Genomic DNA, 22158 nt, shown 5'->3' with positions numbered 1-22158 from the left:
TAACGTGCGATTGCCACGAAATTCGGCCGATCCATCTATGTACGATATATTCCGTTTTCAATAACAAAGTAAAAAATACGCATACGCACAAAAACCTTTTAGTTATGGCTCGTGTTCACCCAAAGGCCGAGACGAATTTCCAGTATTATCGCGTAAAACATCTGGTCCATTATATAGATTTGACGCCGTTTATCAGAAATAATACACACATAATAACACACACACACACACAGATATACATACATAAGCAGAGGGCTGAAAATGAATGGAGAGAATTTTGCGGTAAAACACACACTAAAACTAGCTCATACCAGATTAATCGGTTGACCTAAGCAATCGCTTAGCCATCGCCGCTGTACATGTCAATTAAAACACATCACATATTTAGGGGGTAGCCCATTTTTTTAACGGTTCCGATTTTGTGACCGTATCGGAAATAATAATAAAAAACGAGATTAATGTGTCATCGGATTTACGCAATTATATTGGCCATTAGGCCTCCGAAAACGCGTTGGTTGATCAAACAATTTATACGCGGATTATTTTCTATATACACGTACAATACGGTTATAATATTTCAATAACGTGTTTTAAAATCTTTATCGGACAGTTCACAACAGTATAATATATTATACATTCGGGTCTATGGCACGTGGTTCCACAAATATGATAAACTAAATTATTTATGCACGCGTATAAAGAATACTTTAATGTGTCTTACTACATTTTCATTTTTATACACTTTCAACTCTACGATGTTTATTTGATCGTTTGTGTGAAAACCAAAAGCTGTAGTAATTAAACTAATAACAATAGGTACTAAAATCCATATACAATCATTATAGTATCACAATTGTTTATTTTAATTTTTAATTTTTACATAATATTATTTAAATCTTTGAAACAATTATACTTTTCAAACAAAATAATAATTTAAAGGCTTGTAAATTCAACATGATATTATACGTAATCAGCAAACTAATCCAAAAGTATATTTAATATAATTGTATAATAGACAAAAATGTAATAAAACGCATTTAATTAGACCTATTATAAGCAAATAATATTCATCTCGGCATTCATAAAAAACACACGGAATTATATTTAATATTACACAAGTGTTACTCTTGAATGAATTATGTTTATCATTATAGAGATCGAGGTTAGTGAAAATACTACTGAAAATAATTTGTGCAAGTAAATCTTTATTTTTAAGAGCTTAAATTTACTAACTTACAAGAGATTTATCTCCTTTTCTTTTTCAAACAATAATGTGTATTTAAAAAATAAAGACATTTATCATAGACATTAATATTTCTGTATAAAACTAAGTTTCTTGTTACAGAAAACTTTTCAAATAATATACGTCATCTTAAAACAATACGGTTCTTAGTCAATTCTTTGCATGTACTATTAATAAAAAAAAATGTGTGAATCTCCAAAGTTAGAGAAATATTCACTATAATCATATACTCTCAATCGTTAAACACTATTAGTGATAAAACTTAACGCCATAAATTTCAAAATTTAGTTTAAAAACTAATAAAATATTTTCACAAATATATCTTAATTTTAAAGTATCGTGATCGATTTTTAAAAAATCCTAAAAAAAACACAAAATGAATACTTAATTTGAAACAATATTTCGAAAATTAATTGTTATTTACACTATGGGAGCCAGAAGTGTGTTCGAAAGTTTCTTTCCGAAATCCGAATATTGTTTCATAAGAAGCCAAATGCATGACAAAAGTTTTCAGTCACCAAACATGGTTGTGCTTCAGTGTGCTCAGCCTAAAGGATATTTTATAATAATATTAATTCTATTCATTTTGTCGTAAGAGTTTCTTTAAAATACCACTTGATTTATAAATTTTACATCGAGAAATTGTACAAATATAAGCACACATAATATGTACTACATCTATAAATAAAACACATTATTTTAATATAATACTATTATATTATAATCCACCTACTTGAACAATATTAATCTGCGGGTACGAACGTAAGCGCCTTCGCGTTTTAATAAATATTTAAAACAAATCTAATTAATAACAATAATAATTACCCAATGATATTATACAAGTTGTGACTCGAATGTCGATAAACGCGCGTATCTGCGATGGACAACAAGAATAAGATATGTGTTCATTGTATAAAGCCATAAAGATTTTCACAACCCAACGTTTTACCCGGATTTGTCTATGGTACCGCCGAAATGCATAAGCCTATAGATCAGTTAGTGAAATCTGTCATTAATTATGCATTATAAATTTGTTAACATGTAATATTTTACACTCGAGATTGCGGTTGTACGGTTTTTTTTCACATGGTAGAGATTTTAAAATGTGTCTCGTCATTAATGGCCCTAGCACTGCACCCCTTCAATTGAAGTGTGATTTTTGCAGCACCGAAAGGGTGACAATGTTCAAAGGCACATGGGGTACAATTATTACATTAAACAATGGAATGGGGCGAATACAATCATATAGGTAGGTATAAGTCATCATCGCGTAATAAAAACCTAATATTTGGTTGTCACGCGATGTTAAATTTAAATAATCACATTACATTTCGTTTTCCGAAAAACGTGTCGAGCCCACTTGACCATTATCCGATTATTATGCATACAATAACATTATTTATAAATTTATTACGTAATTATACGGTTTATATACGGAAAATGATCGTATTATTTTTATCCAAATTGGAATTAAACTAAATTTCTGTCTAAAAATATATACCCATAATAATTTCTTATAATTTATCTTATAATGCTTATCTATACAAAAAATATTTTCTATCTAAGTCGTAAGAGAAATTAACCACGTTAGAATTAAAACTAATGAATATAAATATTTACGACTTATTTACATAATAAGAAGTACTTATTTTTTTTGAGAGTTTACGCATTATGGTAAACTATTTACATTATTTTTTTTTCCCCGTCAATTTTACAGAAACGATTAAAATTTAATAATAATATACCAAATACCATAAAAATTTTATAATATAATTAGGTATTTATTGGGTCTCGTACAACAGTCGCCTTATATTAATCGTATAGATGACATATTATACGCACTGTCATTGCGAGTATCTAGTGTAAAATAAAAAATCGTGTACAAGACTAAAAACATTCGAACTATACAATTCATTCGTTCTCCGTAGCTTTATATCGCGGTCAATCGTGTATTGACTAATTATCTTAAAAACCGATGAGATCTCACACGCGAGCTCACACGATATTTGTAAGTCGGCACTATGGACTGTGGTCCGAGCACTGGTAAACCAAATCCGTCGTCCACGTTTCTGTTCGAATCATTGTAGTGTTATGATCTCTCAAGTCTTAAAATATCATTACGTTCTAAGCACTTCTTTCTCGAATCGCCTTCTCGATTAGTAGAGTAGTTATAGGGGGGGGAGGTGATGGGAATGATTGGGGGTTGATTTGTATATACTCGATATAAGATTATTTGATTATATAATTACCCATATTATGTCATTATTATTTCTCAACGTCGCGAAATCTCCCCAACGCATTAGCGTCACGCGGCGCCTCGCAAAAATATCATTACAAATCACCGAGAAAAATATATAAAAAACGGACGCCGCACGAGGAAACCCGTAAGCGCACAGCCCGCACGCGCGCTGCACCGGTATAATATAACGATATCATCAATATACCTCTACACTGTATATCACTACTACTATATTATAATAGTGTAACGGCCAATAACTCCTAATAATAACAATATATAATATTATATTATATTATATTATATACGCACACCGCCTTCACGGGGCACACAATAATAAATCTTATACCGACGACTATATTCTATGTATCGTATAATAGTTGTGCGCGCGCGAACCTCGTACGCGTAATATTTTATAACGTTTTTTGTACGCGTTTGTGTGCAGTATCATATTATTCGCAATGCGCGTGTAGGTGTACAAACGTTTCCAGACGGTAAAGTGATTTCCACTGTATATATACGCACGTATACGTATAATACATATGCATATAATATACGAAGGAGAAAATAAGTGGCGAGCGTGCCAAAAAATACATCGACAGAGAGAAGAAAAGGGTTGCGGGCAGGGCGCACGTCATACGCTACACACACACACACACACACACACACACACACAAACGAGCGGCTTTTTATTTTTTTAAAACATTTTTTACCGCAGACATAATTTTTCTTTTCTCGAAACCGCCACCGCCGTATTATTTACCCGTTGGGGTGTGACACGATATTACTATATACGCGCGGTGGTGCGGTGGATAGAGCGACGGACGAATTTCGTGCGGGTGTGTGCGGCGGTGTGATGACGATATAGGTGTGGGTGAAGCTGATATTATACCCACTCACACACGCGCGAGCGCGGAAACGACCATTATTCACGGCGGTCGCCGGGTGAAAGCTCATCTGTGCCGCGGCGGCGGTGGCGGCGCGACGACTACGACGACGGCGGCGACGATGACGACGACGTTATCGGCGCCTTACAGATGGAAGGAATCGCGTATATATATACATAATATACACGGGGCGATGTAGCTTGTTTTGCATGTCACCGCCGCCTCGACGTCTCTCGCGCGACGATATTTGGCACCGGTCCATCATCATCCTCCTCCACCGCCGCCGCCGCCGCCGCCGTGACAGTGTGTGTACGTCTGTGTGTATACGTATATAATATTATTTTTCACCTCGCGGGCGTGTCGTGTCGCGTGTGAAATATATCGCGACGCGCACATACTGTTGTCGTCGCAATATTATTATTATTATTAGTACTATTATCATTATCGCGCTATTATCTCAACCACACCACCCTTTGGGCTCGTGTGTGTGTGTGCTTATATGCGCGACAATCGATCTGCGGCGAGAGAAAAAATGTGTCTAAAAAAAAAAAAAAAATACGACGACCGCGAAAAGCCACAGGGGGGGTTTTAGGTATGGGACGACGACGACAAAAAACCCGGATAACACATACACCGTCACAGAATGATTTATATCCAAAGCACTTTTTCAAATTGATTTCTCCTCCTCTCACACGGTCACGTTACCCCCCCCCCCCCTAACCGCGCATCGCAGTCCAAGGGAGTAATGATGATTGTGAAAAAAAAAGTAAAATAAAACATTTTCGACGAAACTATCTGTCATATTGTATATACACACCGGTATAGTCGTAGCACCTTCTACTTAAATATAATACACAGATCGAATACCCGTCACTGCTGCAGTATTACCTATCGCTTATTGCTAGGGATCTTAATTTATTCTTCACTTTTATTATTATTATTTTTTTTTGCCACGATATGAAAACATTTTCATCACTAGTACGGATATCGGGTTTTTATTGATACTGATTAGCTGATAGTATACCTTAGAATAATAAAACACACTATATTATACTATACGTACCCTGATATAATAGGTTTATTTTAAATTATTATTACCTATATTATATTAGAACATATTATGCTCATCACAGAGTTCTAAAAATTAAAAGACAGAAAGTCATATACTTTAATAGCTACGCTATTGTGCAGTATAGGTGTCGAGCGGACCTCGTCGTTGAAGATTAATAAGTATCACTCCGCGGTAATGTATATGTGTTAAAATTGAATCCTATGAATAATGATAAGTCATTGTGAATACGAAAAACGATTCTCAGCGAAGACGATCTGACAGCCTATATTATATTATATTATATTATATTGAATATTTTATACCTAATATATTTATATTACTACTAGAGTAGTTTTTTTTATACTGTAGTAACACAATAGGTTGGATTAACTAATTATAATTAAATTAATTGAATTTTAAAAACATTGAAAATGTTATTGTCGTGTGTATAAAACTCGTATAATAAGATACGATAAGAGTTTTAAGTTCCCGCGAATAAAATAAAATAACTAAAATCGTCATTCTTTTACATATAAAAATTGAACATTCTTTATACTTTTAAATATAAAGTAATTTTCAAATTTTCGCGATTTTGTCAAATGCTTGAAAAAAACCGTGAATATAAATCTTTAATATTTTTAGAGCAATAACAAAACTTTTTAGAAAATTTTCAGAAACCTTTTAGAGGTTTTTTCTGGGACTTTTAGCCACTATTCATAAATTATTACTTATACTATATAATACACAATAAAGCTATACATCATGAAATCAAAAACAATTTTTGTCAAACAGTATAATTTATTGTGTTACATATTTATAGGTATTATCTATATAGCTATAAAGTGAAAACTAAAAAGCAAACAGATAATAATATGCTAGTATTCGAGCAGATTTTTTCTGTTCTATTTTTTTTGGAATAAATACAATAATAAAATGTTTTTAAACACAAGTGTATATATAATACCTGTCTATTATATAAATACATAACCCAATTTAATTTCAACAACATTAGGTACTCATTCGCGTAATGAAACACTGCGCCTTATCTATATTATATATCAAGACATCCATTGTGATAGCTATATAACTTGTATAAGATATTATAATAAGTCTCTTCGTTCGAAATAGAATTTACATAATAAGAATATATTTTTTAACTCAGTTAATGAGTAATAGCATTAAACTATTATAATATATAAGTTGGATTTTCATCAAATTGATTTATATACCTTTATAAAAATGTAACAGATTTATAACAAAATGTTTAATAAGCGATAAACAGCTAAGGAAGTTATATTTTTTATTTGTTAGACTAAACAGTGCACTTACTATATGCTATGCATATAATAGTGATTATAATATTATGTAACCATGTAGGTACTAATCAACTGTACAGCTTAAGTAAATAAAAAAATGTAATAGCTTCTACAGTATACCTACCTTTATTACTTATTAGTACAATATGTTATCTTATTATATACTATATGATTAAGTAACTAAAATATTTACACAATACACAAAAGAATTATAATGCTTGGGCATATTTATAATTTATATGTAACACTGTAAATAGTCTTAGCACAAGGTGGCAGGCAGTAAGCATAAATTTAAACAAAAAAAAAATCTTTTAAAAGTCTAAACCAATATTTTTATTACCATCTTCTGTTTGCTTATTTAATTAATTGCACACAATAATAATAGTTAATTCAAATTTGTGTTTATTCAAAAACTGTCTGATCCTATTGTTAATAATACGAAGATGACAAACATTTTGATAATTTAATGCCGGTACCTACCCAGTGGCGGATCCAGAATTGAATTTTAGGGGGGCCTCCTAAAAAATTACTTCTGAGCCATATACATATACGTAATAATGATATTTATGTTGTTTATTTTAATATTAATTTTATCTGTTTTAATTCCAATAACGGCAATAACATTCCTAATGGTTTCCAAAATAGATATTATGTAATGAATTACAATTATTAAATTATCACATAATCTAAAATATTTGTTGTAAGTAAAAAGAATGACAGAGGTCTGGGGGAGCCGAGGCCCCTAGACCCCCCTGGGGCCTGGACCGCTACTGTACCTATCTATAGTTTAGTGTATTAATGTATTATATGATACTCCGACAATGACAAAATATAATATGTACCTACCTATCTAGGCTTTGATACTTGTAATGATCTTTTTTTATTTTCCTTACATCTAATATAATAATATTAAAATTACATAAACATAATCATGAAGAGACAATTGAAACTATATTGCGTATTGCTAATATGAATAATCGCACAAATATACTTTATTAACTAGGTACCTACCTGGTAACTCCGACTTTTGACGTGTCTTCTTCTAAACGATGATCGCCAATTGATCGGTCCCGAACCCATACCGATGACAAATATGTCTCCAATGACCGCTATTAGTTCAGATGAAAATCAAGATTTTGACACGTGCACCCCATTGGCGTGCAGATAAATAATTATATTTTAAACCTGTACTTTGTGGCTAACGTACTTAACTTTTTTATCGAGCTAAAAAAAGACAGGACGAATCAAACTGGCTTAGCGTCAGTGCAACAACTGGGTAATTCCACTTTTTGTCAAAAATGACTTTTCTATGAAAACGCGGTTTCATGGCAGAAATATGTTTATACAGGTACAACAACCATACAAATTTGATTATTATCTTCAGAGTCATCGTGAATTTCGTTAATTATTTACTATAGGAGTAAATGGGATAATGGGATAACCTGGGAAAATGGTCCTACTAAACAACTCTGAAAAGTGAACATACCACTGACGCCTTCGATTCGTCCTGACTTTATTTTACCTCCATAAAAGATATGTCTATAGTCACAAAGTACAGGTTTAGAATATTCTTTAAAACTTTTCATAGGGTCATACGGGTACTGTACATTTTGAGATGTGCTAGGAACACATTAACTGAAAAGTATTTTTTATATTTTTTCATTACCCAACCGAGTAATAATATAGCTGATTTTGAATATTGTTCACAATTGAATTTGCATAAAAAAAGTTTTGACGTGAAAATAGTACCGAATGTCCAATGTCCTTAGACCTGTTCCGAACATTTCTGTTGACCCGATTAAATTGATGTTTGAAGTTCATTTTTGTGTCAGTATTTGGTGCTAAGAGTTGTCATTTTGTATTAAATATTAATATGAATATAACACTTGAAACTTCTCTAATAAAATAATCATTATATATTCTATTATTTTATCATCTTAGATAATGAAAAATGTATTAAAATTATAATTTTATACTGTATATTTAATTATTTTCTTCGTCGCCTTTTTGTTGCGTATATATAACTAATAAGAATTAATAATTGCACAAACATATTTCTTATAGTAGGTTTTTTACTGTTAATTCTCTAAGCCGTAGTGTAATGTACATTTAAAATTCTTACTCACTGAACACCGATGGAGATGGACTATCCCCACCGATCGTACAATATGCTACTTACTATTATAATTATTATTTATATAAACGAAACGTGTGATATACGTGAACGCTGACAGTGCAACAGAAACCTATGTTTACAAACAGCTATAGGTTTGTTTCCCACAATCTTAACAATAATCGCATGTTATTTATATGCTTCGACGCACAGTTGCAGCTCACCCAAAAAAACAAAACTTATTTACCTACGCACAATATTACGCTATGTATAGCCGTATGGGCAGTGGTCACTGTCTATTATAGCTTAGTAAATAATATAAATAAATAAGGTTAAAACCAGTAACCACCCCTTGTGTCATATTTTAACCCTGTTTTGGCGCTAAAAGGGGTTAAGTTAGCGGGTCCAAATTTTCACAGAATTATATTTTCATACAACTTAACAATTAGGTAGGCAATACTCCATACACGCAGTACCTATACTCTCAAGATTTTTTCATAAAATCAAGGGTATACTACATAAGTACATAATATACTCTCAAGTCTCGATGAATTTGCGAAAAAAAAATAGTTATTGTTTCTGTATAATGAGCGATTTAATTCTTTAACGAAAATCAATTAAAATATATTTTTGGGGTACGGAAATTATTTTCCGATGGCGAAATACGTGTACTATGATGGCGGCCGTTGTTTTTCGCCGAATAGAATTTACTAGAACATAATATATCATAAACTGGCAATACTAATAATAATTATAAAATTGCATATTATCCAAATAGGTATCCAATGTTATGGTTGTTGACGTTAAGCTGAAAAGACCAAATTTATATTTACCACAAAATTATTATTATTTTGTAAATCACGTCATATAGTACATGGAAACCTTTTTTTAACTACACCCTAAAATTTCCAATTGAAATAATTGTTAAAATTATGCTGAGTTTATTCTCAACAAATTTGATATCATCACTATGTAATAATTAATATTAAATAGGGGTCGAAAATAAATTAAATAAACGTATACAGAGTGAACGGCATAGAGGTTGTATATTCGTCAGTGACGTTATTTGGTCATGTTTGCGGGGGATGAAATATTTTTACATTTTTTATATACCCTCCCCACCAAAAAAAAAGTGATCAAATCAGAATTTGTAAGTCGGACTTAGTTTCGAAATTCGTGATTTTCTTCTTTTTTTCATGCACCAAGTATTTAACTACATATTGAATGTTTTTTCAAGAATGAGAAGTCACTCATTTTGCCTGTTATATCCTGTCTCCAATTATCTAATAGTAATAATTTATAGTTGGTGACTGGTGATTTATAGTACAGTTGAATTCATGTATTTATTTAATTTATATAACGGTAATAATATCTACTCTTATAAATCAAAAAATAATATGATCAACAGAGATAATAAAACATAGTACCTACTGGCTACTTAGTACTTACATCTACTGAAGATGATCTACATATTTATGACTGATATAAGTGGTGATATACTGATATATTATCATATTATATACAAAATACATTATGTACAGTAGACATGTAAACATGTTTTTTTTGAAGACAATGTCATTTATTTGACCCAACTACTTTATTCATATTATTATTATATTTATTTATCACGTACGATGTACCAATACTTAGTACCGATTACTATTAGTACAACTGTATAACTATTTGATATATTAATCATTAGTATTAAGCATATTTAACAATACTAACAAGTTCAGGTACATAATATTAAGATGGTCTCACTACAAAATAATATCCTACTGCTGACTACATCAATTTATAGATGATTATTAAATTCTTGAATTTATTATTCCCTTTTTCATTTCTTTCATGGTACCGAATTTTCTATCAGTACAATATCTACAGATACCCGTAGTAAGTCTGGTTGTATAAATAATTTACAATTAAAAAACATATTTTGTGCCACAAAATAGCAGTTAAAATCATAATAACTATACCCGGAACATAAACAGTAATTTAAGAAAAATCTAAAAACGAACCCAGAATTTAAGAAACCAAGTTTCGAAAATCAGAATCGTTACCATAAAACTATAAAAGTTAGGCTTTCATACTTAAAATATACCATTACAGCTTTACAGCGTTTAATGAAATAATCTACAGCCTATACAAGTCTACTCAACAAACTAGTACAATATCAGTATGACTCTAGGAATTATTCTAATTCGTTATTACTGTTATTACTTATTAGTTATATTACCCTAGTTGACCTTAAGAGGATATAGAACCATATGTTATTCTCGACTCGCAGACATGTAACAGCAAATCTAAGCACTAGATTCTTATTACAGTACTTATATTTAATATTAGAGCACATTTTAAAATCATTGCAATTGTAGAGGAGTGGAGTTTTTTTCTCATAAATTTATTTTAAAGGATATATGTTTGAAAAAAAAAAATTTAAGTACTTATAACTCTATTAAAATAAAAACTATTTGCTTAAGCATAGTCTAAATTAAAACTTCAAATTTTTCAACGAGTAAAATTGCTCTAATATTAGCAATAAATAAATTTTTTAGAATGAATTTGATTAGAATATTTACTATATATTATTACGCTTGCGTGAGACAGAGATAACTCATTTGTTTATTTTTTCATGTTTCATAAAAATGTATCCCCCAAGCTTATAATAAACACTAATTTATGACAAGAACAATATTATATATAAACAAAAATATAATAAGAGTTTTTCTCTTTAAGTAAATATGCAATAAAAACGACAAAATTCTTTAACAAACCAAGATCAAAACAATAAATATAAAACAATTACAATATATATATATTTTTTTAATTAACATAACAGCATTTTTCAAAACTCTTCCAATGCTAACAATATTATGGTTTTTACTACAAAATAAATAATTTGTTACTTAATATGGTTACAATTTCGTTACTACTACAAATTAAATAATTTTTAAACACATAATTAAACTATAACTAGGTATAAATAATATGAAAAATTGCACAGATAATTTGATTTTACAATTATAAAAATACAAGGGGAATAGTTCAAACTTCAAACATATAATAAGATTGCTTATTCTATCAAAATTTATCATCAAAGTTCAGAGGTACCACATGAACATATCATATACATATCTTAGAAAAAGGTACTAAATCTCACTTAAAAATTTAAATATTAATTAAACAGTCTTTATTTTCAAATACGTACAATCAGAAAAATATTTTGACATTATAATACCAATAATTTATTCTTTAATCATATTCCATCATAAATATAACATATATATATTTTCATCAACAATGCTAGCTTTCTATAAAAATTTAATTTTTTATAGATCATTAATCTGTATAAAAAATATATTTTATCAATTTTAAAGAAATAATAGTTCTATAATTATTATTAATAGTTATCAATAATTAGGTATAATTTTCAACAAAATAAGAATGGTTATAATAATTAAACTACAACTCATGAAATTAATAAATATGATGATTTCTACATATGTTATACCAAAATGGTATTCAAAATTAAAAATAAATTATAATGATTTAACTCGTCATCAAAATTGTTATATAGTACCAATTTCCTATACATATATATATAACAATAACAATCTATCAAAGAAATAACAATTTTAATATTGTACAGTAAATAAACCTGTCTAAGATAAGCTAATATCTTCTCTATTCAAATTATAATTCTAAAATGTTTGAATACACACTATAAAAATAATTAAATTTGTAAACATTTAACAACTTATACTAATTAGTCATTTAAATTTACATTATTATTTATTTAATTTTTTAACGAGCATAATATTCAGTATAACGTTAAGAATTATTAATACCTAAATATTCTGACAATAAGATGCGAAATTAGGATTTATTATTTTTGTCTTTTATATACTATAATACTGTATACACTTGCAAAAATCTTTTGGAATTCTTTTATTATTCAATTTCAGGATTTAAAAACCAGTTTTTGGTTATATTTATTTCATACAAATGGACTCATCGGTTTCCTATTGTAATTTAAACATTAATATACAATGCATAATGATATAGGTTAAGTCTAGGTTTTTTTTATTATCCAACACTGCAATCACGATTAATACCAGAAACTTAAAAAACCAGTTTTAACAATCTAATGACCTAAATAATAATAATAATAAGTAATAATCATGACCATGAAATATTGGTTAATACAAATATTTATTTAAACAATTTAAATTTTGATTTTACAATATATTTTTTAAATCCTCAGTTAAAATTTTGCAGTGAACAATATATAAGATACTTAGATTTCAGGTTATAGAACGGTTTTAACTCTATAGACCAGCGATTCCCAAAGTATGCACAGCAGCGCCGCAATACTAATCCTTATGTTATCCAAAAATAAATTTAAAATGTTCTATTCATTATTTTATCTAAAAAAAAATTGTCATGAGAAAAATTCAATTCCAAAAGGGCGCCGTAAGACGAAAAAGTTTAGGAAACGCTGCTATAGAAAATGGGCACAATGACATTGTTGTAAAATTAAAATAACTAAGGTTTTGTCAGCTGGTTATAAACTAATTATAAATAATTTCAATATCTGATTTTAAACTCTATTTTTTTTGTTCTAATTATATATTTTTTAAATTATACTTGTACAGTAGAACCTCTATTAATTGTTAGTCTCGAGCCAGGCCAGGAGCCTTGATGGATAATCAAAGACGGCTTAACAAGAAGCAAACCTTTTTAAACATAGAACATATGTATTAATTATTATTTTTTCAATAATTATGATCAACTGAGTTTTCAGTACAAAGATCAGTTTTAATATCACACATAAAATGTATATATCATTTATCTAGTTGATATTGCCAGAAAGTTTCGGATAAACTAGCAAGCATATAAGGTGGTAAGATTTTACTTAATTGAGGGGTGGTTAATCGAGGTTGTACTGTACAATGTTTACTGTTGTATTAGTAGTAAAAGACAATATAACAAGCCACAATATGCACTTATTAAAAGTTAATTACAAACTAATTTTTACAAAAATATAACTTTAGGTTAATTAGGCTTATACATTTAATATATCAGAATCAAAATATAAAAACAAAAAAGTAATTTGAACTTCTTCCATAAAAACATTACACTTTTAAATTAACTAAGAATATATTAGCTCATCTTAATGTTTTAAATACTGTAAAAGGTAATAATATTATACTTAGATTCATTTAACTTATGATATGTAAGGTAATTAAAAGTTAAAATATATGTTTAAAATTAAAACTGCTTTGTACCTACAATACAATTTGTTGTGCGTATACTGAATTTATCACAGTTAAAATATTTCAATTTGGCATAAGATCATTGGTTTCGTTTTATAACTTAATGGAAAACTGTATTTTTTATTTTTATTTACCTTGCGATTTTCTGAAATGATAAAACAATTAACATTATATACATTTTAAGTTAAATTAATAAAATTAATTTAAATAAATATAAACATTTTCATTTTTAAATACCTTATTGGAAGACGGCTTAAAGGTTTATTTTTGGAATTCTTATCTAATGATTCATCAGACAAAGATTTTTCAGTTTTTATTTCTGACAAAACAATTTGATTTCCATCTACATAACAAGATTGTGGTCTTTTTGCTGCAAACTTTACAAGGTTACCATTTGCATCTTTCTTTATATCAACATTGATGCAAGACATCACAGGAACACTAAGTCGTTTTCCACGGAAATTGGCATTTCTCTTGGCAATATTTGTTGAGCGAGTTACCACATGTTCACTACTTTCATGTCTCTTTTGTAATCGATATGCCGGTGAGAGTGTTCTATCTTTTTTGACTGGCAGATGAGATACTTTTTGCTCTTTAAGTGATCTACCATTTTGTGGATCAATAACTATTTGATGTACAGGTGTAGGTATTTTTGACGAATGTTCCATCATTTTATTAATAGAAACACCAGTGTCTTTGATGAACTCAGATTCCAACATACTAAAAATATAATAAGAATAATAAGATAATAATAAAATACAAAAGTATAATATAATTTTATACCAATTTTTAAGCTATAATTCAATATTACACACAACCAGATATGTTCATTAAATCCTTCTTAAATTTTCAAATAGTCATACCTTACCAACAATTTAAAAACTTTTCAGATAAATATTGTAATAATTAACCATAACAATCCTATTTGTCGAATGAAGAGAATAGTAATACAATTGTATTTTTATCTAACTATTTTTTAAAAATAAATAAAAAAATGTTTATCCAAATAAGCTAATTAAATATTTTAAATGTTGAGAACTTTGGTAACCAAATTTAATCAAACATTGTACAACATTAACCATGTTATAATAGATAGTATAGAATATAAATGTATATTTTATTTAATAAAAAATAATTACAACTAAATATATTAATTTAATATTTTATAAACTTACAATGACTTTTTACCAACCAAAGTAACTTTATCATCTTCATTTGATGTTCTTGAACCTGTTTAAAAAAATATCCAATAAATGAACATTATAAATTATAATTAAAAAGTTTGTCTTAAAATTACTCACATTCATCTATTTGGCTCGTAAACATCTTTTCTTCAATTAAACTTCTTAAGAACACACCACCATTGTCCAATTGAATACGTTCAGTTGATTTCAAAAGCAATAAACGAGATTCTTCACTAAATTTGATTATATCTTCATCAGTTTCTGTGTATTCAGACATTTTCTTGCCCTAAAATTTATATTATTTTTGGTATACTAAACAACAAAACAAGAATTGGTTCTTCTGAATGCAAATTTACTATGCTATAGATTAATTAGAGAGAAAACAAATAATGTGCCAACATCCTCTTAAAAATGTTGATGGTCACAAAAGAAAATATCACTATCGCATTATTGAATAGTCATTATGTATTATTTTAGATTGTAGTATGATAGTTTATTAATCATTATTTATTAATAATAATAGATTATCAATAATGATAAAGACTAAACCATCCATATATTCCTAACCAAACTTATACATATGTCATCTTGAATAAAATACCATAAATTGATATAGGTACTTTAACTAGAATCATTTTTCAACCCTTACTGGATACTATTACAAAGATATCTTGAATAAATTTATTCTATACTATTCGGTTTCTACTTCCTTCTAATACATATTTTAATACTGTCACTAGTCTCACTAAAACTGTTATATTAAGAAGACTTCAATATTAAATAAATTTTAAGTTAAACAGATCAATATAATTACCCGTAGTATGTGACCAATTGTAGTATTGCAATATTCTAAAAGTGGACGTTGTTCTTGGACAGTTCGATCTCCATCAATTAAAAGTTTGTTTATAGTATCAATCAATTTATCAACTAAAGGTTTTTCAGTCGATATCTTAAATATATTTACTATGTTGGACATTATATTACATAAGCTATATCTAACATTTGCAACCTTATCATCTGAAATAAATAACAAAATATAAGTTATAATTAGAAAATTAATTATTCCATTAAAATGTCTGGCTCATTAATTAATCATCCACTGTTAATAGCAAAGAAAAATAATAAAATTACACAATCAGGTCTAACATTTACATTGTGTTGTTATTTTAAGGCAAACAAAAATGTTATGTAAGTTCACACATAAATAATGTACTGTAGACTGCTAGAACATTCCTAAAGTTGCAAAAGAAACTAAAGCCCTTCTTTACAAAATGGCAGTCTATTGGGAATTTCATGTTACTTTTTTTCCATGCATTCAGATTAATTTTTAATTTTATTTTGTAGTCTCTAATATTGCTAACAATATATTTTGATTATTGATCGTGAAATTTAATAATTGCTCATTTATATTGATTAGTAATTTTAACACAGTAATTAGATTAACAGTCAATAGATACTAAAGTCATATACCTATTGATTGTAAATCATATGTCATTAAAAATAATGATTTTGTATAATACTAACAACTTTTTTATGTTAAAATAGATTTAAACTTAGCAGTTTGCAAAGTGCACATTCTAAATATTGTACTAAACATAAATGTTATATTAGCTAAAGTAATTATTAGAAAACCAAAACAGTCTATTTAATACCCATATGGTTTAAAATTTACACTATTACCATAATAATAATAAATTATATACCTGCTAAAGTAAGTAAAGGTAAGAAAAAGTGTTTTTTAAAATATGCTGTGGAAAATATATTCAAAGCTTCTTGACAAATAAATATGTAAAATGATCTTTTGTAGAAATTTGGATTTTGAACCGTACCTGAAAAAAAATAAGTAAGCCGTGACAATAAACAAAATAAAATATATTAAAATTCAAGAAATTTACAAGTAGTTAATGTATATTTATACTTTTTAAAATAATTTATCTATATTTAAATATTATAAAGCTGAAGAATTTGTATACATTAATGTGCTAATTTCAGAAACTACTAGATCTATTGACTATTTTAATAAAATGTATATCAATAAATTCCTTGGGAGTTGGGACTGTTTTAAGCTTATTCTTTCAATCATTATGGGTTGGTATTGGAGTAGTACTCATATGAATTTTATTTTGGATCACTAAACTAGAATAATTCTTTGTTTTCGTGTAAAGGGGAAAAAATTAGGTACATTTCACTCACACTGTGCTCAGCAAACAAAGATTTTTTTTTAAAACAAAAAAATAAAATATTAAATTTATAAGTTTTTTGTTTAAACATACAACAAAATATGGTGTCCTTATTCCTTAAGTTTATAAATTATCGACTCAAAAATTACCTAATATATCTAGGTAAGCTCATAGATTGTTCTTAGAGATATTATCAGGAAAGTTATGAGAATAGTCTGAACCTTGTTCGAAAATATATCAAGTGCTATATCCAATCTTGGTCAAATTAGTTCATACATGAGGTACAATGATGATGCTTTACTTGTGAACTGAAAACTTCCAGTCAAAATAAAACAACATTATTTAAAAAAATTATATTTTTTATCATTATATTTAAATTTTTACTTTTTTGATTGACAATATACATTTTTAAATTAATATTCTAAAACAAAATATTTTTCAGAGTATTTTGATACATTTCAATCATGATTCGAACGAATAGTTTATGAGTTATAAATATTTAAAATTTAAATGAACAGGGATGCTCCAAAAAATATTAGTCTAGTACTATGCTCGCCTAAACTTTATATACATAAAACTCATAAGCTACTCATCCACTTTTCATATAATAATAAAAAAAAATGTTTACTGTTGTTTTATTTGAAATGGAAATTATGAAAAAAATATTTTCAAAAATATTAATAAATTTTGAAATAATGAGTGATTCATAACAAAATAAACACCTTGTAATCATTCTGTATTAACTATTAACCACTAAAAATTAACTTTACATCTTATACCACATTAAAATAAAACTATTGGCTATTTATTTTCATTCATTATTATTATCTATACCAACGGTTCCCATTCTATGGGCAGCAGATAGCGTGGGACTGGGCCGTGGACCATAACATAATATTACACAATTAACGCAATAAACTATCCAGTTTTAATCTAGATATTGACTCTCTCATAAGAAACATGCAATGTCAAAAATCTCATAAAATTGTTCAACTTGTAATTAGGTTCAATAAAGTTTTTTTCTTAATTAACACTTTACACTTGTATTCTTATATATTTTTATGTATATAGGTGTGCTATTAGTATCATAAAGATTTTTTTTTTTTTTTTTTAATTTGTGGTGAGCACAACCAAAAAAGTTGTGAACCGCTGGTATATAAAATTATAAAAGATAATAAAATAATGTATTTAGATAATTACAATCAATGAGATGTTCACGTAGTAGTGTTCTTTGGCTTTCATCTAAATTATAACGTAAAATTGTCAATAGCAATGTACAAACAGCTTCTCTAATTGGTTTTTGTCTCTTTAAAAAATAAATAAAAATACATGAATTATTGAAAATATACAGATAAAATAATAAATATATACTTACAACACATTCCAATCGATTGAGCATTACTTTTCCAACATAAAATACTTGGTCAGATGTGTAACATGTAGGTAAAACCATTACCTGGTGCAAAAACTCTGCGTACAGTCTCCAGTTGTATTGGGCAAATAAATATTCTTCTAAGAGCATCAGTGATTTTAAAACTTGTTCTTGATATTTCTTTAAAATAAAATTACTAGTTAGTTTATAATTAGTGTAGTAAATGTAATATACATTTATATAATTATATTTCTATTTACCATTTTCGTAATCATAAAGCTTAAATTAGGAATCATTACTTTTAAAACTTTTATGTCTCTCTCTGACAACATTTTCATTAACACTGAAGAAATCAATACCACTTTATCATTTAAAGATACCAAAACCTATAAAAAAAATATATAAGTACTGTAATAGCAATTTCAATTATAAGAAAAGAAGAAAGTTTATCTAAATAAACTACTCACTTCTTTGATAATATCAACCAAAGCTATTCTTATCTCTACATAATCTTCTGAGACCAAATCAACCAAATGATTGATAAGATAAATTAACAAAGTTGTACTACCCTTGTCTGATGAACTTAAAAGTATGATTTCTGTAAGACTGATAGCACAGAGTTTTTGAATAGTCAAATATGGCTTATCACAAATAATATGATCCTGTTGAAGTAAATAAGTATATAAGTGATTAAAATAAATATTTATAATTATATTTGAAATAATTTTTAGTATTTACAAGTATTTTAAAATTGGATTAAATTAATTAGCTCCCAAATATTGTATTATATTGTGGGTAGCTTATTTATTACTCAGTATAATTCATTTAACATTTAACACATTTTTTACTTCAACACTAAGTACGATATACATATTAAATTTTTTTTAATTAAAATACCCCTTACAGCAGTTAAAGAGATTAAATTACCTTCAAAAATGATAAATATAATACCTAATACTGATTTAAAATACAACACATTGTGTTATAAGTATGAATAATAATAATAATAAAAAATTGTAACTTACATTATTACTATACTCAGTTTTGCAATCAATTTTCAATAAATCTGTATATTTATTGACAAACCAAGATACATCTTCAAAACTTAAATAATCTATAAAAGACAATATAATTATTATCATAAAATATCAAATAAATTTTAAAAACTTAGGTTAAGACTTTTAAGTTATTAAATGTACATTTTTAAGTAATCATAACCTCATACAACATATTAATATGGTGATAAACAAAAATTTATTATTTAAGACTTATTAAGAAAATGCGCTTTAACATTTACAAAACAATTATAAAATATATTGCATACTTAATTTTCAGTGAAAGTTTTGTATTTTGTTTGTAAATAATCTTTATTACAAATGTAATTAAAAATATTTATAACTTTGTTTACATACATTTTAAAAATAAAATAATCTCTTACCTTTAAGGGCTTTACAAATGACACCAAAATTCTTGGCAACTGCCACCACTAGGAAATTACTTTTATTAAAATCTGTGTCAATTAGTTTTTTAACCATTGGCACCACAACGGTGACAATTATTTCCCTGGGAAAACATGGTATTATATCTACTATGACATCGAGCAGAGCAACTTTGACACCATAATCAGCATTATTAGCTAAATCCACAATTGCTGGCAGCAAAATACAGTCTTTTGAATTTTCTGTGTTGTCTTTAAGAAATGCGCTCACTTTACTTAGCTCTTGGCAAACTGTCTTTCTTACTAGAACACTTTCATCTTGACAAAGTGATAAAATGCATGGCCATATTTCACGTTTAATACTAAAACACAAAATAAATTTATAAAGCAATATTATAGGAAAAATGAAGAATTGAAATAGGTAACTTACATATATGCATTTAGTTTAGGGGCAAGAGATCCAAAAATCCTGCAACTTATTAAACGCAATGATTCGGGCCTGGAAAGATCACTTCTCTCAATAGCAAATGGTAAAATCTAATAACATTGATAAAATATTAGAAAAAAATATCATTGAGAAAATACAATTTTTCAATATGTCACCTCTCTTTGTAAACAGTCAACAGGTAAGAATTCGATGAAATCAAGCAGCGTGTCCAACCACGTATTGATAACGCCTAACATTAAAGAAAAATTAAAACATTTAAACATTTCAGGCAATTATTCAACGATTAAACGCGTACACAACGTACTGTTATTGTTGACGGTGTGATTATCCAACGCAGAGAGTATGGTGGTCAAAAACGTCTGTTGGAACAAATCGGTGGTAAGCAGCTGCCTTTTCAAAATGTTCCTCACCGTTTCGGTCGCTTCATAACGATAATCGGCCGAGTCCTTCGTGTCATTCTGAAAACGCCGTCAACGACCAAGTCGTTCGTTAGCAAACACACAAACTACACCCCGTTAAAATAACGTCCGGACAGACCGTCGTAATACGTACATCTTGCATCATACAGACGGTCGATGATAATAGACATAGCTCGGTGTCTCTCGTGCACTGCGGTTACGACCGAGTTTTGTTCCGTTCACCTGCCGGCCACCAAACTTCGGCCCATCGAACGGAATCGAGCGTTCACGAAGACATCCCTGTTCAGCGGCAGCCCACGCAAAAAAAACCAAAACGCGATCGAATGCCGTAAAAACGCGAAAAGGCGCACGAACGAACGACGACGATCTAGGACGTACGTGTCGGCACGGTGTGCGTACCGTGTGTATAGGTACCTACATATGTGTGCGAGTGCGTGCGCGCAGGTGTAGGTATATGACGGCGTCTCTGCGGTACGAGTGGTGTTTGATGATGTTTATTTCTGGAATGACTCACGTTGCGGTTGAGTAACGGAACCGGCGATGCTGTTGCTGGCGTCGGCGGACGGGTGGTGGGGCAGAAGAAACGACGAACATATTTTTATTACACGTCTGCGAGGAGGAGATGGGTGACACATAGTAACACCGCCGTCGCCTCGGCAAAGCCCACAGCCACACACGACCACTGCGGCGCTCACAAGACGGACGTGTTATTAAATATTATTATTATTATTGTTGTGTAGGTGCTTATTACGATAACGCAGTGATATCATACGTCGTCGTTATCGTGATAACAGCCCGTCAGCGCGCTTATCGAGGTGCGGTTATTCTGTATTGTTATTGTTATTGTTATTGTTATTTGTTATTGTACGATTTACGACGGCCACGTTAATGTGCCTATTATGTGTCTTATAATATCCCATTGTCCTATAACTTACTTATTTCACGAATCACGTATTATATAATATTATTATTAATCTTTGTTTAATGCACTTAAT

General features: G+C 28.8%; 1 protein-coding gene across 1 annotated transcript; it reads right to left on the bottom strand.

Moving 5' to 3' along the window:
• Window positions 1-11407: 11407 nt before the first annotated feature.
• LOC132931701 (serine/threonine-protein phosphatase 4 regulatory subunit 4-like) lies at window positions 11408-21911 on the bottom strand. The gene is made up of 16 exons (XM_060997643.1): window positions 21297-21911; window positions 21049-21202; window positions 20900-20973; window positions 20727-20833; window positions 20297-20658; window positions 19884-19972; window positions 19326-19520; window positions 19119-19244; window positions 18862-19038; window positions 18687-18792; window positions 17010-17135; window positions 16121-16323; window positions 15424-15592; window positions 15298-15352; window positions 14360-14842; window positions 11408-14267 (listed from the first exon to the last, which is right to left on the bottom strand). Exons 1-16 carry the CDS (start codon window positions 21306-21308, stop codon window positions 14249-14251), a joined length of 2457 nt encoding a protein of 818 aa, XP_060853626.1. The 5' UTR covers window positions 21309-21911; the 3' UTR covers window positions 11408-14248.
• Window positions 21912-22158: the final 247 nt, after the last annotated feature.

This window comes from Rhopalosiphum padi, chromosome 1 (genome assembly GCF_020882245.1).
Source record: "Rhopalosiphum padi isolate XX-2018 chromosome 1, ASM2088224v1, whole genome shotgun sequence".
In the NCBI taxonomy this organism is placed as follows: domain Eukaryota; kingdom Metazoa; phylum Arthropoda; class Insecta; order Hemiptera; family Aphididae; genus Rhopalosiphum; species Rhopalosiphum padi.
The sequence above is the reverse complement of the archived record's forward strand: the minus strand, read 5'-3'. Positions and strand labels throughout refer to the sequence as shown.

Excerpts from the sequence above, each read along its gene's own strand:
- LOC132931701 (XM_060997643.1), bottom strand. Across the intron at positions 19,245-19,325 it reads TGGTTGATATTATCAAAGAA|GTTTTGGTATCTTTAAATGA; the intron begins GTGAGTAGTTTA and ends TTTTTTTTATAG. Across the intron at positions 17,136-18,686 it reads ACGTGAACATCTCATTGATT|GTACGGTTCAAAATCCAAAT; the intron begins GTAATTATCTAA and ends ATTTTTTTTCAG.